We start from the raw sequence: 17713 nt of genomic DNA, 5'->3' as shown, positions 1-17713 counted from the left end.
AGGAGACAGATCGGGTGTTAATATGTGCAATGTTTGATCAGATCTGTAGGGGACGTGGTGTTGGAGGAGACTGATAATCTGTTTAATATTAGCGGGGTAAGATGGGTCCCCTGGCCCAGGAGGAACAGGGACAGCAGGGAGATGAGATGAAGGAGCCGGTCTGAGGTGTTTTTGACAGCTCCTGAAATTGCATGCGAGTTTGGAGGCGAGCGCTGCTGCGTCACGGAAAACTTGACGCTTTTATGGCATTGAGATGAATTGTGGGTATTTGTGTGGGTGTGTGCAACTTTGATAGGTAATGTGTCTCTCCAGCTGCGCCGTAGTCTGGAGTCGGATGGATTCAAGTCACATGAAAGTGTTTAGAAATGCTGCTCAGATTCTGAGGTCATGCTGCTTTTAGGCAGATTTGGTGTTGAAGTAAATAGGGTTGGGCAAAAGAACAAGAATCCAAAAATTACAATTCTGTCATCATTTACTTGCAACATTTTCTGTTTTCTGTTGATTTTCATGATATTTTTGAACACAGAAACATTCTTCAAAAGTAAACCATAAGGCAAAGTTTGATCTTTTTTGTTTTTTTTACATGATTTGTTACTATTAATTACCCCTAAGCAAATTTATATAAGCTTACATAATCATCATTCATATCAAATCAAATCGAATCTTACAAAGGAATTTGCTCTGTTTTGCTTTTGTTTTAAACCAAGCTGTTACATAATGCAAATTATGTAATCTTTGCACTGTTGTCAGACTTATCTATTTGTCTTAAATAATCTTTTTTTTGTTTGTTCCAAATTCTAAATTCCAAATAGAAAATAAGTTAAAGTGCCTTATATTTCTTTCTAAAATATTTAGTTCACTGCATTAACTAAATGAGCATTGTATGCGTAATATATATATATATATATATATATATATATATATATATATATATATATATATATATATATATATGCATACAATGCTCATTTAGTTAATGCAGTGAACTAAATATTTATACATATATAAATATATTTAAAAAGTATTGTTTACATATGTGTGTACTGTGTATACTCATGTATATAGAAATATGCATATATAAATGCATGTATAAATTATAGAAGTTTATGTATTAAATATATTCATATATAATATAAAAATAATACATTTATAAATGTATATACAATGTAAATATTTTCAAAATATACACTAAGAGTGTTTATATATACATAATAAATGAACACAGTACACGTGCATGTATTATGTAAACAGAAACTTTTATTTTGAAAACTATGAATAGTTTGACAGCACTAGTATGAATATTGGACTGGAGTGCTGCAGCCTGGATGTTTTTTGTGCAAGTGTTTGTTTGTGTGTCTCAGTATGCCTCAGTGTGTTAGGGTCGGTCCCGGGGTGCACCACACTAATTTTCCACTCAGCTGAGGTTTGTGGCCCAGTGGGGGGCAGTGGCCCCGAGGTCTCTGCTGGGAATAATCGGGTCAGAGCCACTGGGCTGCGTAATGACTCTCCACGAGTCTCTTCCTCTGTCTCTCTTCTCCCCTCCTTCTTTCTCTCTGCTTCATGTCTCTCTCTTTCCTTCCATCCCTCTTCTTTGCTCACTCCATAATGATGGTGACCGACTGGCTCTTCTCTTAGGGGGCTCTGAGGGCCTGGCTCACAGTGCTGCCTCTAAATTTAAACCTGCCATTTGTCAGTGTGGCTGCACCTTCTTTTGTCAGTGCTCTCCCTTGCTCCCTTTCTCTCTGGGTATCACTGCATTTTAAAAGCATCTCATTTTCTAGATGTGCAACTCGGACGGGGTTTGTATGCATGGCAACTGGGCGGTAGTTTAGCTCAATTTCTTCTTCTTGCTGCTCATCCGTTAAACATTGGGCATCTTTCCCAAAGGGAGGCTTGATGACCCAATATATAAAATGACTCATCCTTAAGCAATATTAATATGTTACTGTAATATATGTTGAGCGTGAACTGGCTAGAGTTCAAAAGTCTTTCTTATAGCAGCTGAACTTGGTAGTAATACAGTACTGTGGCTTTGATTTTTATTTCAGGAATAATGGAATTTCAATGAGATGCTTAGTGTAGAATTGGCTTAGGAACGGTAGGCGTTTCACTGTAAAGGGTTTTTCTTCTGCTATCAAAACTATGACTACTGTGGTAGCATTTTAAAACACACTTCCAATTCCGAGGTTATTGTAAAAGGTAGGATCTTAATTACTCTGCTTCCCAAGTTAACTGCTGTAATTTGGGCCAAATTCTAAAGCGGCAATCACAGAGTTTACTGCAACAAGCTCAGTGAAAGGAAAAGACTGAGGTGTTGGGTGAGATAGGAGAAATGGCAATTCTAACTCAACTTCTATTTAATTTAATACCGAAAAGTATGGTTTTTGTGTGTGTGTGTGTGTGATATTGTGTTGTTAGCTTAGCCACATAACAAACTGTTGAAATCAACTGAGTTGACGTACTTAGTGCTTTTACATTTCACTTTCTTGCATTATCTACCTCTTACTCTCTTTTTATTGAAGTAGCCCAGAATTATTATCATTATAAAAAATCTAACTGTAATCTATTGCAGTTACTATAAAAAAAGGTGTGTAATGAAATTAGTTACTTATGAAAATGTTAGTGATTAAAAAGGTTACTTTAGAATATTTTTACACACGCACACAGATTTGATTGATTTCTTTCCCAAATTGCATTGACTGCTCTTGCATTGACACCGCATTGAGTTTAATACACTGAATAGAAAACATAATTCAGTAACTGTTTTAGTTCCTATTTGGGTTAATGTATATGCATTATTTTAATAATAATTTCTTTGCATTGCAATGCAAGATTTTTTTTTGTGATTTGAAATCTGTATTTAACCTGGGGATGATCTCAAAGTAAAAAGCGGTGCTAAAGTCTGATTTAAAATAAACGATTATGGAAGGATTTTGAAAGTCTGACAGTAATCAGTGTTTAGTACTACTGTAAGATTATCCCTGTCTGGTTGAAATGTTTCAAAATGATTAACAGAAAATATTTATTAGAAGTTCAGAAAAGTAATCAGTTACATTACGTTAAAGAAGTAATTTTTATTACTTTTAAATAGTTACACTATTAATCACATTTTACATAGGGTAAGCTGTAATCTACTACATTTCCAAAGTAACCTCCCCAACATTAATACTCCATAAATCCTGAAATGACTGTGTTGGTTTGCTTTTCTAAGCACAGACTGGTCTCTTTCCTTTGAAAGCTGCCGCTGTATTTCTTCTTCAGAATTTGTCCCATTAGTGTGAGTTAGGCTTTGCTTCACGCTGCTGGTCAGACCTTGGGAGTTCCCGCACTTTAAACTCCACTAGGCCACTGTCATCAGTCACACATGTGAAATGCACTTCCTCATGTTTATTATAAATCAGTCTTGGCAAAGCGAGGTTGGTACTATTTTCCAGCATGAGCCCGAACTCATTCTTACGGTAAATTAACAGTTTTAGTTGAACGGCGAGTGAAACTCTGTTGAATAAAACTCCTTGAGGGATTTATTACATTAACAGGACTTATTAATTTAGCTGCTTCTGACTGACTCTGTTAGCTGCTTTCTTCTGAAGACATCTGCAGTCTCTCTATCTGTGGGTTTGATGTGAAGGGTGGCATTGAAAACTTACTAAAATTCTCTCCCCTCGATCAAAACACAAAACTGGCTAGTATAATGAATTTGGAGGCACTAATTACTTGCCGATGTGCATAGTTACTTGTTTGTTTATTTCCTCCTCCTGCTAGCATGGGTGATGTAATGCTATTTAGGTCAGTGTGTCAGAGAGCAGAGCGATCGGAGGGTCACGAGGGGAACAGGAAGAGAGAGGGCAGGCGAGATGCCAGGAGGCCGTCCTGAGTGTTTTGCATGTGCCCACTCCATCGCTCCCGTCTGCCTGATCGCTTTGATGCGATTTCATTTCCTGTTCATTATTCATCAAAGTACCGCATTTCTCCATGTTCGGGCAGCATTTACATAACGAGGGAAACAAATTACACCTTAGTCGTCTAATAGAGCAGTTTACTTTACTAATGATAAGGTATTAAAACAAACCTCCCGCGTGTTGACAGGTGCATGCTGGATGACTTATCAAGGAGATCACCAATTCATCAGATGGAAAAGCATTTGCAGAGAGCTGAGGCGGCTTTAATAAACTCATTTAACTGCGCGTACACACATGTAGAAATGCTAATGAAGTTCAGACACATACACAGCAGAACAGTCTTGAAGCTGGAAACGCAACGCATTTTTACAGTAGATCGGATAGAATTTATATGTAATATATTATAATTAACTAATAGAAGTCAGTTATACAATGCAATGTATTTATATTAATATAAAATGTGTAGTATATATTGTGTATTATTATTTTATAATTATTTTACAAAATACTGTTTGATATATTACCGTTTATTTATATTATTGTTTATAATTTAAAAAAATAATGATTTTTATCTGTTTGGAACAGATGTTAAAATAAATGTTATATATTATGTATAAATTAATAAATGCTCACAGTTTTACAGGAAAAATGATTAAAATAGGTAGATGAGGCCACATTCACACTCTTTTTATTTATCCAATAAATGTTTAATTTATTAAAGGAATGAGATACACAAACAGTGCTATTTATTCTGCTGATATTTGTCTCCGGGCCTTTTACACAAGCTCATAAATGAAGGCTCATAAATGTTTTTACAGTGCTCTCAGGCCATAAGCAGGCATCCCCTTTATAACCCTTTTAAACAAGAAATATTCCCGTTCTTACAAGCTGACTTGTTTCAGCCACAACATGTCAAAGCCCCTGTGATATTAGAATAATGAACAGACAACCCTCATACGCCCCCTTTTGGTTGGAAAGAATAATGTCTGTGTTTAAACAAGCTTTCCAGTAGTCTTACATAATGGGTGCGGACCGAGAGGGACTTGTTAGGTGTGATGTTTTATTAAAGCCATTTGACAAGTGCTTCTAACTGTGGCATGCACATCCCCGCCAAATCATCCAGAGACTCGCACAAGACCGTTTGTCTCTCCCACAGCACTCTGAGAAAGCTACACTCTCTGACATTTTAGCGTTCAATGTTTCACCACCCATAGCTTCCACCTAGCGTAAGTGTGTGTGTGTGTGTGTGTGTGTGTTTGAACACGTAGTACACAGAATGCTTATTAAATCAGCTGCAGAAAAGGGATTCAGGCTGTGTGATTGGAGCTACAAAGGAGGCCATTCTGATTAAACGCATCTTAGACCTGCTTAGCACAGAAGCACAGAGAAAGAGGATGATTGTTGCCATTTTAAATCTCTTTCGTTTCCTCTTTCATTCACCAGCAGATTATTCCCATTCTGTTCTCAGAGTTCTCCACGTTAGGCTTCTTAACTTTTCAATTCATTCACTGTCCTACCTCTCTCTCCCGCCGCCTTTTCTGCAGCGGAAGAAAACCCTGTCACAACTGTCATCCGTTATAAACTTCTCTCCCTCTCGTAAGGACTCTGTGCTGATTCGTAGTTAATTGCTTCACAGATTTGAATAAAGCCAATCTGGATTAGTCAGGGGAATGACAGGCTAAAAAATCCAGTCAGAGCAGACTATTTTATCCTCTGTTGTACTATTCAAGCCAAGAAAAACTTTGAAATGTTTAAGTGCAGGACTCAATTGCACGCTTTCATATGCAGGTGTATCTTCTGAATGATTGCAACCTGTGTTTCGGGTCTTTTACCCAAACATTGTATGTTGTATTATATTAGATTTTATCTTGGTTATTATAAATACTTACTGTTTAATTTGTATTGAATATTTTTTATTATGATTAATATATATGTATGTGTGTATGTATATACCACACCCACATACATATTTTATATATATATATATATATATATATATATATATTGAAAATTTGTTTACTTTTCTACTCAATAGCACTGATTTCATTGTCATTATATCTTATGAAGGGATAGAAGTAGTGTCTAAAATGTTTTTATAGCTGATAGGTTTTTTTTTTGTTTTTTTTTTAAAGATTAATTATTATTTAACTGTTACTGGTTCCAGGAAAACAGCACTCTAGTCTCTACTGTAAAATAGTCTTAAACGCGCTTAACCTTGGTCGTGTAATCTGATGTGCCTGGATTAGATGTCACAATGTTAGGGTGGTCTCCTCATCGGCTCTGTGACCCAGTGTTGTGAACGGATCAGAGTGGAGGGTGTTTGGATCTAAAGGGAGGGTCTCTGAGCTCTGCTTCTCCCCACCTGCAGAACCCGGCAGCCATGAATACGCTTCATTAAGGGTAGAACACAAAGCTGGCTTGTCCCTTGGCCCTTTGGGCCTGCTCTGCTTCCACAAATAGAGTCGCTGTTGTTTTAGCACCGCCGAGAGAACAGAAACAGGATAGAGTCACCACAACCGACTGGTCTTTTCTTTCTCTCTCTGTAACTGCTCCCACTCTCCTGAAATATGAAACAGAAATATAATGCATGGATTTGGACTAGTAACCAAGCTTGCGTTCTATTTTCTTCATGCTGTGCTGGTCACAGATGGGAGATGGTTGAACGCATTTGTGCAGCTGTTTTGATTCCCCCCCCACCCCATTCTATCAAATGCTTTGTCTTTCTTTTACACGCCGTCTTTCTCACGCACTTCTTTTCGTCTTTGTTTTCCAGGTGCACAAGGAAGGAGAAGTGTGAGCGGTCGTCCGAGCCTCGTCGTTTCGCCTCTGATATAAAGCAGTGTGTGAGACTCAGCGTTCACCCCAACAACATCTCTGTGTCTCAATACAGTGTCATGGTGAGCGCTAATTTTCAATTCTCACCTCAGTTCCGTCTGTGTAATCGCACCATAAAGTATCCTTAAGGAATACTGAGGAATTACAGAACCCTTTAAGTGTTTCTGAGGATAAAGCCAAACACTGAACATATTGACATTAGCCTTCACTAATTCAGTTATGGAGCCCATTACTCTTCTGGCTCCATCATTAATGTGATCATAGTCTTAAGTTCAGCCTTTATGGATCTGCCTGTTACACTGATGGGTTTATGAAGACACGTCATGCAGCCTGACCGTACCACACATGCCAGGTTTGCATCGAGTCACACACATGACACAAAGCTGATTTACTGTTTATGAAATCTAACATGTCATTTTCTGATTAAAATCGATATTTTGCTTAAGCCTGAAAAAGACGTTTACATTCTCCTCTGCTTATAATAATTCCTTTTGATCTGAATAATCAGCCATGCCTGAACAATAAAATACAAGAGCTTGATTAATTTGCAAAATGTAGGACAAGAGACTCCTATAAATGTAGGCCATGATGGGTTTTTTTTAATGAGAACCTCCTCCTTGCTCCATACATTTTTTTTTTAAGCTTTGTATTTTGACTATTTGTACAAAAAATCATCCAAAATTAGCTGCTTGGTCAGACACTGATCTAACTGAATTTTATAGGTTTGTGAATAATCTATATGTGACCCTGAACCACAAAACTGGTCATTCAGTGTCAGTTTTTCAAAATTGAGATGTATACGTATTCAGAACATATAAAATTTCTACTGATGTGGGTTTAGGATAGGACAGTATCTGGAAACTGAGGGTGCAAAATAATCAAAATACTGAGAAAATCACCTTTGAATCAAAGTTTAAATTTGTTTGAAATGATTGAAAAGTTTTAATATATTTTTTGTAGGACATTTACAACAACAAAAAAATCACGTGACACGGTCTTTACTTATTATCCTAATGATTTTTGGCAAAAAGAAAAAATATATAAATTTGTGTATTTTTGGCATTTGATAACCTAAATGTGACCAAATTTTTTAATTTTGCAAGTAACCACACTCAGGTTGTCATATTAACTCTGTTTCCTCATGTCAGTCACTATGTGCCCATCCATATCCCTTGTCAGGACAGTTGAATTTTTTTTTTTTGGCCGATTCCAACTAAGTGCTGACTCTAGCACTCGCTTTTTGAGTGTGTTTAAGTGTGTGTGTGTGTGTGTGTGTGTAAAATCCACCAAAGCAGGCCATGGTTTCAGACCTTATCCTCATGTAATCCAGCACCTCCTCTGAGCCTTTATATCAGATTAACGTCTCCACTAGAGAAGCTGGCCTTTCAGCTGATTCAGGATCTGTATTCTGGGCCCAAAATCAAAACCTCACTTACTAAGCAGTATAAGAGCTAATAAACTCCCATTACGTAAACGTATAGCACAAGATCTGTGCTCTGTGGAATGATGTTTAACCAGGACCTAGACATGTTTAGATAACACTAAATAATTTACACAGCACTGTTTCTCCATATGTACTGTAAGTACTGTATTTCTTTCAGTCAGAGCATTTGTGTCGACCGTATCTAGGCAACCAGTCAAAGCAGATGTCAGGAGATTCAGTAGTAGCTGTTCACAGTCACTGAAGAGTTGACGTGATCATATCGCCAGATTCCCATTTCACAAGAAGTCCTTGTATAAACTCTCCAGGTGTGTTGTGTGAGTGCTAAGGCTTTAAGCTTTAAATAATGAGCTCAATCCTTCGAATCTTAATATGACTACATCCCTGCTGAAAAGACCAGCTTGAGTTGCTTTGATATATGTGTGTGTAAAAACAAACTTTACATTATATTATGTTCAATGTAATTATGATAATTGTGTTTTCATATTTATTTTTACTTTTATTACGTTAAAACTTTTATTTGGCAGCACCGTAAGCTAATCAAAAGTGACAGTAAAAATGTTTACTGCTGTTCTTTTGAACAATCCATTTATCAAAGAATCCAGAAAAAAAAAAAATCAAGGTTTTCAATGTTTCTTGAGCAAATCAGCATATATTGAGCATATAATTTCTGAAGCAGCATGTCAACAAGACTTGAGTAATAGCTGCTGAAAATTCAGCTTTGCAATCAAAGCAATAGAAAAGTTATTTTAAATTGTGCACAGTTACAGTTTTAACATTATTTTTATAGACGTATGTTTATGAAATGACTGGTATGCAATTTACACAGACAGCGTCAGAGAGATTGACCTTTTCCTTCAAACTGGAATTACTGAGAGGAAAACAACACATCTGCAAAGCAATAAATTGCAAACTGTGCACAGAACACACTATAGGCATTCATGCTGCTTCTTGACCTTTTTCATTATTAAATATTTGTTTGAGGAGATAAGCACAAAGCTCCTTTGTTCAGTCTGCAGGGAGAATTTAGGGATTGAAGTAAGTTTTTCATCAAAAAAAGGGAAAAAAAATATTTTTTTTAACTATTTCATATTTTTTGGTTATTTCACATTTTATCCATAAGCCTTCCTGGACTTCCACCTAAACCACAGCAAAGCCTATCTTAAGAGGAGTTTAAACTGCTTTTAAACTACTATTGTTCAAATTACTAAGTGCATTTACCAAGACGTTTCTTTTTCGGTAATACCGAGGCTCTGATAAGCAGAGCATAGCACAGCTTTAGCATTATTCTGAAGGAGGATTAAACTAGTTGTTTACGGAATACATCAATCATGTCTGGATTTGACACTATAGGTGCTCTCAGAATTCATTTAAATGTAGATTGATTTTATCCATGCGATTTTAAAGTACAACAAGGGGGTACAATAGGTAGAGTCTCATAGCTCTCGGGGTCTCTGGGGGTACATCGACATCTCTGTTTCCCTCCTCTCACAAATCCTGAAGCGTAATTAGAAACCTGCATCAGCATCTGAAGTCCGTGAGACTCTGCCGTCTTGATGCATTCTTCGTTTAAGGCAGGAGGTAATCAAAGACACCATATTCCTCATGTCGTACCCTCTGCTGCGAGAGCCCTTTTTTTTGTTTGTTTGTTGGGTCCCTCTCAGAGCGGGATGATTTTCATATTTATCGTGGGCAGCGAGGGTTTGTTCGCCGCTGCTTGAAATGTAATTGAAGAAATTCTCTCTGCATCCCTCTCTAAAAGGAAAAATAAATTAAATCCCAGAGTGGCGCCGCCATCCACCGGTGCATCCTGAACTTTAATGGGAAAGCGGAAAACAGCGAGAGAGGGGGTGAGATGGGAAAAGAGTGTCTGCTACATGTCCCTGCCTTTTCATTAAACAGCAATCTAAAAACAGCCCCGGTCAGCCGTTCTGTTGAGTAAAGGGTGTTTCAGGCCGTATCACCAGTGTAATGCAGGATGCAGGGCCACTCCGTGCAAGGCTGTGGCTTCCTATTAGTGTGGATATTCCGATTTTACCCACTTCACTTCCCCTGATGCCCTCAGAGAGCATTACTGCACGCTTTTTTCAAATGGACCCCCAAGAGAGTCACACTGACAGAGCGCCACTTTGGGCATTTTAAACGAGGCGTTTTTGTTGCCTTTGTTACTATATACAACTTAATTATTCTGTCTTCCTGTGATCTTCTTATCTTTGTTTGACACTCTTAAAAATAAAAAGCGCTTCACGATGCCATAGAAGAACCTTTTTGTCAAAATGGTTGCATAAAGATTATTCAAAAGTAAGAAAGAGATGGTTCTGTAAATTACTTTTAACTGAATGCTTCTTTGTGGTTCTTTTATGGAATCTTTTTTTATTTTGTATTTATTTATTTTTTTGTTAAGAGAGTAGTGTCTGTGTATTAGGGGTTAAAAAAATAAGAGACCATAAAATGTGGAATGAGTTGTTGTTAAGAGAAAAATAAAACAAAAGATGTGGTTTCAAAGTCACAAGAAGTATTAATATAGATGATTAAGTATATAAAAGTGTATTTACTGAAAAGTAGGTTATACTAGAAGTATCTTTTAGTGACAGTAACATTTGAAGTTTGAAAATGACTGATAATTTGTGGTGCAACTTGTGAATTATGTTAAATGCATAGTTGTATGTGGATAATAAACAATGGCAGTGTGATGTCTCATGACAGTTGCTCTTTCTCATTCTTCTCTTTGCCATCATCCTCTTCTGTTTCTTACTTCATCTGACTCTAGTGTCAGGCAACACATGTGCTTCAGAGCAGGGCTTGAAATTCATTCGAAGGCTGGGAGCCAGGGGGCATTGTGGGTAACAGAGATGGAGAGGACACAAGGAGAGAGAGCGAGCAGCAGCTCTCCAGATGAGAGTCATAAAGAAAAAAGAGAATGAAAACTCTCACCCCATAGCCCTCTCTCTTTCTCATTCTCTCCTTCTCTCTCTCAATTTCCCACCCACTTGTGTTCAGTGAAACACATTAGAGTCAGTACAGGCTGACTGATGGCTGACTGAGGTCTCTTGATGTCTCTGGACATTTTCCTCCAGGAAATTTAGGAGATATGTGGCCTCTGGTTCAATGGCCTGATTTCGCTGTGCGGTTGGCCACGTGTCAGCTGGGATATTTATGGAAAGGCTGTGTGTGTTTTCTGGGATGTCTTGATGTCTGCAGCTGGATTGAGATTTCCCATGTGTGGAGTCTGCAGACTTCCTTCTCTCTCTAGAGCATTTCAATTCACGGACATGAGAAAATATCCACGTTACAGCAGTTTTAGGGGCAGCGGCAGCAAAAATGAGTTTATTTTGTGCACAAAGATGGTGTGGCAGTTTGTGAAGTTTGTCCGGTCTGTTATTGCCTTCTATTCTCTCTCCTGAATTACTTCAAGTTGTCTTTTCTTTTTCCTTGACAGCTAGTGCTGGAGGCTCACAACGTGCCAGAACTTTCTGCAGGGGTCAACTGCACCTTTGAGGACCTTGCGGAGATGGATGGTCTGGTCGAGGGGAACCGCATTACCTGCAGCTCTCCTGCTGAAAAGGAAGTCCCACGCATCGTCGTAGACCAAGGTATAAAGAGATGCTGTCGCTAACCAATCAAATACAATGGAAAAATAGGGTGAAATGACTGAATGTTGGCATTTGTCGAAGCAGAGCGAGACTAAAAGCAAGACTGTGACAGCTTTATAATTGGAGACGCTGGATCGGGAGATCTGCTCTAGACTCCAGAGAAGCTGGATTTATATCAGAAGGAAGAAGGGAAGGCAGTCTAAGAAAGAGAGAGAGAGAGAGAGAGTATGATAGACATAAACACCTGAGCAGAGTTGGAAGTTTACATGCTCATTATCTTGCCTGCAGCTGTTGACTTTTGCCGCAGGACGTGTTTTGTAATTGAGTGAATAAAGGTCGTCAAGAGGGAGGCAGTTTTGGCATTCTGTCTCCTGCGCTCTCGTCTGTCTCTCTCCATTTCGCTCTTTCATTCTGAGGCTCCATTGGCACTGAGGTTTGAGAGATTTTTCAAGTAAAGTGATTGGATTGGATCTCCTGAACTGATGACACTCTTCACTCCATCTGCTCGGCTGAAAATGGTTTTGACAGCATTCACTCCAGCAGATAAGAGAGAGAAAAGATTTTTCAAGAGAGAACATTTCGCCATCCTCTTCCGTACTCTTATTGATGCCATGCTTGCGCCTCTGTTTTCTCGCCGACGTGCTTGGTTAACCCAGAGTAATTGAAACGAGCGCACATCTGGGCAGCTGTCTAGAGGCTGGTAATTTTTCATAATATGAAAACGTCTCAACGTAAAGATAATGAAGATGCGCACTACAGCGGATGTGGGGGAATACTTCTCTGCATGTGTTTTCAGGGCGAAAAGATTGGTGTAAAACACAAGAAAATTCAAGGCCGAATAGAAGCAACAATGTTCTTTCACAGCGTCTCGTATAGAAACACCCGCAAATTACCTTAGTAAGTGGCACAGCGGCCTGGATGCAAGGTAGAAAGAGACGTGTGCAGGGGTGTGAGGTGTGTGAATAATGATGCATGCAAGTCTCATTGGAGATGTGAGGCTAGTCAGGTCACCATGAAATTACAGGTCGGCCCAATCTGCAAGGGCCTAGAGCTCTGAAATGCCGCAGTGCAAACACACACTCTCACGCCACTGGATAAGTACACTATTACACACCTGAGGGTGCACACAATTATACACACACACACTACTAGATACATACACTATCACTGTCATACACAGTGTATTTAACTCCTAATAGTGGGATACGTCATAAAGATTAAAGTTAAAGTTGTGGATCAGGATGTGTTGTTATGGATTCCGTGTACACGCATACACATAGCCCTGCAGTTATAGGTCATTTATTTGCTTTCTCTCTTCCATATTCCTCACTTTCCTTCCGTTTCTTAGTGTCATGGTAACAGTGTGTGTCCTGAGTGACTCATTAAAGGCAGACACACTCTGCAGCGGGTGGCAGGGGGCTTTTGCGCGCGCGCACACACACACACACACCGGAGACACCAGCCATCAAGGTAACATTTAGGTGAACTAATTAGGACAGATTCATTGTCAGGCACACTTTATAGTGATTGATGAATGATTCGAAACCCCACATGACAGGGAAGGGGAGTGCTTTAGGAGAACAAGAAAGAGGTTGAAGAATAGTATGCGAAAAAAGGAAAGACCGGAATAGATGGAGAGGGTGAAAAACTGCGATCTTCCTTCGAGAGGGGAGATGTCGTGTCCGGCATGTTGAATTAAACATGAGCTTCTTCATTAGCTCAGACAAAAACACGCTGAAGATGGGCACTTTTGTGCCACATTTCCATTAACTCATACAGGTTTCTTTCTCTCGTTCTCGGTCTTCTTTCTCTACTTGAAGAATGTTTTTTTGGGAAGGGTTTGGACTCATTTTAGGCAGAGAGGAGCAGTAACCTGCATCCACATACTATATAACCTACTTAGCGTGTATGTATAAAAGACAACTGCTAGTTTGATATATATACTGTGTGTGTTTGTATATAGATATATATAGATATATATAGATATGTGTATATATAGATATATAGATATGTGTGTGTGTATATATATATATATATATATATATATATATATATATATATATATATATATATATATATATATATATATAAAACCGCTAGTTTGATGGAGTATTTTTGGTATTTTACAGCCTAAGAACTGTAGAACAGTAGATTCCAATTTCAATCCTTTCAAGGAAAGCCAGCATATGAGGAAAACTGTTTGCCACACTCACATTTTAAATGTTTCAAATCTGCAACAAAATCTGACATGCTAAAAAAAAAAAAAAAAAAAAAAAAATGTAGTGTATGTAGTAGCTTGCTCCAGTCAATGCGCATGTATAGTACCAAGTGCGCATCTCAGGGCTGTTTCTATGGGAACCGGAGCTTCTAAAAGCTGCTGCAGTGTTCAGATGAGTTTACCAATTGGTAATTGGCTATTTTATTTACAAGATAGAACATATTCTGCTATGTGCTATTTCATAATGTGTTAACCACCTTTGTATATACTGTAAAGTGTCTTATTTATTATGACAGATACTGAGTAAACCTTGTTGAAGTTGATTGTTACCCACATTTTGTAACACAACTTTATGCAGCTCATTGAGCTCTACACTGATATTTCTGTGGGCAGCACACTATTAGCTATTTCCACACTTTTAATGTTTCCCCTACTCCACCTCTCAGGTGACCATCAGATTGTCCAGCTCTACCTCAAGTCAAAGGAGACAGGACTGGCTTTTGCCAACACTAGCTTTGTCTTCTACAACTGCAGCGTTCACAAGTCGTGAGTATCTATCATATTTGCAGTAATTTAGTGCAGTCGTGTATACATAAAAAAAAAAAAAAAAAAAAAAGTCAAACTATCTGCATGAATCCACACCCGTTCCCTATCCCAGGTGTCTGTCCTGTGTTGGAAGCCCATACCAGTGCCATTGGTGCAAATATCGTCACACGTGCACCCATGATCCAAGCAGCTGCTCTTTCCAGGAGGGCCGTGTCAAACAGCCAGAGGTGAGTTACTTGTGATTGGTCACACATTGGGTTTTGTAATTGACCCTCATCATTCTCAATTGAACGTAATTGCTTTGATTGGTGCAGGAGTACGGTTCAGGTCACGTCCCGATTGTGAGAAGTTACCCAGCATGACCCCATCATGTTGAGCACATCTGATGGCTTTGAATTTAACTTAATTCTCATTAATCTCTAATATTTCTGTCTGGATTCCCACCAACATCTTATTCCGTGTAAATTATCAATAATATTGGCACTACTTACATGCCTCGAGGCCACCGCAGGCCCATCAGATAAATTAAAAGCTGCTGTTGGGGCTCTGCGCTTTTTGCGGGAGCCAAACCCTTTCCTAGCTCACTCTCCGACATGCCAAGGAGGGTCGAGCCGTTGAGTTTGTATCACTGAAGCGGCCTTTAATCCCTCCCCGAGGGTCTACATGGCGCGGATCACAATGTGTTTATTTCATTTGCGTCACGCAACTGAAGAGAAATCGGCAGCTACCATGAAGATACGATTATGTACATCGTGCTTGTGTGCTTAGCTTTGAAATGCGTAATGAATTATGAGGACACCTGCCCCCTGTGGCTATGTGTTTTAGCCACACAAATGTGTAGCCTCATCATTTAGCATTAATTAACATCTCTTAACAGAGCGTTTCTCAGGCTGCCAGCATTTGGCATTCCAATTATCAAATGGACACGCTGTCAATATTGACCAGTTTAATATAAGGATTCCCTGTTGTGTGTCGAACGACTTGCACACAAAGCAGCGACTGAATATTAGCACATGTTAATGACATTTCCACTGGATGTTTTTGTTTGATTTTTGTTTTAAGGCAGGTGTTTTGTCCGGTTAATGAGTTTAATTTGGATTTCATTAACCCCTCGTACTGGAGGTCTCAGAGCCGCTTCCAAACTCTGGGTGGCTTAGAATTAATGACCAGCGATGTTTACCGTGGAAATCCTCCAAGCAGACGATGACGAGTCAACTTTGCATGGAGAAATGAGATGACCTTTTGAGTTGACCTTCCCCAGATGAATTTCTGTGTTTTATACCAATTAAGGGATTGCTGAGAGTGATCTGAATAATCCCGACTTGTCTTTCAGTGGTTTTTGGAATTGAGAAGCCCCCCCTGTAGTCAGAGCTTGATTCAGTATGCACCCATGAGCACAGGAGAACAGTCCACATTCACAAACAAAACGTGCCACGGCATCAGAATGTCGTCTCTGGCAAGATTTAACAACAGTGTGTGTGCTATTCACAGTCTCTCACATTTAAATATCTGACGGGTCTCCGTAAACTGTCTGCTTTTTGTTTCATTATCGTATTGCAATTTGCGTGACACTTGTTTTTTGTTTAACAACAATGGCAAGAGACATTGTTTAGTGGCAAAAGTTGTGTTAAAATTGTTTAGTCGCATATTTCGCCTCTCTGTAAGCCTGTAAACTAATTTTGTTCAGATTTTCCAGTTTTGCATCCTAAATTATCTAGTGAAAAGGATGTACTGTATTTGTGTCATGCTGTTATATAAAGTACAAGAACTTGGCATAAAATGCATGTGAGAAAAGTAATTAGCGTTTTTAAATGGATTTTCTATATGGCAAGTAAAGAGTGTTGTGATAGCAAACTTTTCCAGGTCTAGAAATAAATATGTCATGTTTTTTGATAAACTGCCATTGTACAAAACCATGCACATTTGTTTTGCGAGAATTAAATTAAGGTTGTTGGGTTTTTTTTGTGTTTCACATGCTTTAACATTGTCAGTAGGTTGATAGTAAGCCTAGTAAATTTTGTCATATTTCCCTGAAATTGTTCCTGAATTGTTAATATGGAATTATATAGTAATGATTGTTTTTGTTCAGTCCAGGGATTTTAATTAAACACTGTTTTTCAATCATAGCAAAGCTAGTCTAACTCAATACAGGACTTGTTTTTTTTTCTCTGGCAAGAGTATTATATACTAAGGATAGTGCAGAATCCTGTCAGTCGCTGACTGTGTTGGTCCCCCATGTCTCACTTTTGGCCTGTGGCGTAATGCTGCATGACTAAATGCACACCGGCCTGACCCAGACATCCACAGCACTTTAGCAAACAACTCCTGTTACAGTTTGCTTTTTACATCCTTTTAGGAATTGCAAAGTGCCTGTTTACATGCCTTACCAATAGATAATGTGAAATTGTGGTGTGATTTTAAATAATAGATACACTAACAGTTAAAACCTTGGCTCTAGACCAATTCACATCAACTTATAAACCTTTTTATCTGAATGCTTATGCCTAAATAGACTGAAATAAGTTTTGGAAATACCTAATATATTTATGCTTCTCACAATACCATATTTTGTTTTCATGTTGCATGTAGTGAAATCAATATTGAGAGGAGTCTTCAGTGTACTTGGCATGAGGAGTATTTGTCCAAATTAGTCACTTGAGGTTCCTTGAGTCTTACAAGCATCCTTAGAAGGCAGCTGCCTTTGTAGACAGTAGGAAGCAAGGCAGCTCGCTCAATTTTGGAACAATATGGAGGTAGATGAGAGAGAGAAAGAAAAGGAGAGAGTTGTGGGAAGCAGGAACTGATCGATCCAGTGAACTCTCTACCATCTTATTAAGATGTTAATTGACGGGCAAAATTGGCAGCTTTGTGCAATTGAGCAGCAGATTGTGAGTAGGAGGATTTGGGTCTGAGTTCAGAACCATGAGATGGCCTCTCTGCTTCGCCTACGGCCATCAGGGAGAAACTTTGAGGTAAAAAATCATTTAGATTGAGGTGGAGGACAAGACTTGAAGAAGAAAAGAACAACTCGGGAGGGGAGTGAGAGTGAAAACAAACATGAAAAGAAGGGGAGTGTCAGAGGTAAGAGAAGATAAGAACACGCATGATGCCGCAGGAAGTGAAATGTGGCAAGGAACAGGAGGGGTGGGTTTTTGCCCGTGGCAGTAGGGAGGCACGCTAA

General features: G+C 38.7%; 1 protein-coding gene across 5 annotated transcripts in view; it reads left to right on the top strand.

Moving 5' to 3' along the window:
* Positions 1-17713, top strand: part of plxna4 (plexin A4) — a 190967-nt gene that overhangs the window by 129404 nt on the left and 43850 nt on the right. For all 5 annotated transcript variants that reach the window (XM_043237068.1, XM_043237066.1, XM_043237070.1 and 2 more), the window contains 4 exons: positions 6673-6796; positions 11615-11768; positions 14433-14532; positions 14645-14759. In XM_043237068.1, coding sequence (XP_043093003.1) covers positions 6673-6796; positions 11615-11768; positions 14433-14532; positions 14645-14759 — 493 coding nt within the window. The remainder of the gene's footprint in view (positions 1-6672; positions 6797-11614; positions 11769-14432; positions 14533-14644; positions 14760-17713) is intronic.

The sequence above is a fragment of the Puntigrus tetrazona genome, chromosome 4 (assembly GCF_018831695.1).
Source record: "Puntigrus tetrazona isolate hp1 chromosome 4, ASM1883169v1, whole genome shotgun sequence".
Taxonomy (NCBI): Eukaryota; Metazoa; Chordata; class Actinopteri; order Cypriniformes; family Cyprinidae; genus Puntigrus; species Puntigrus tetrazona.
The sequence above is the reverse complement of the archived record's forward strand: the minus strand, read 5'-3'. Positions and strand labels throughout refer to the sequence as shown.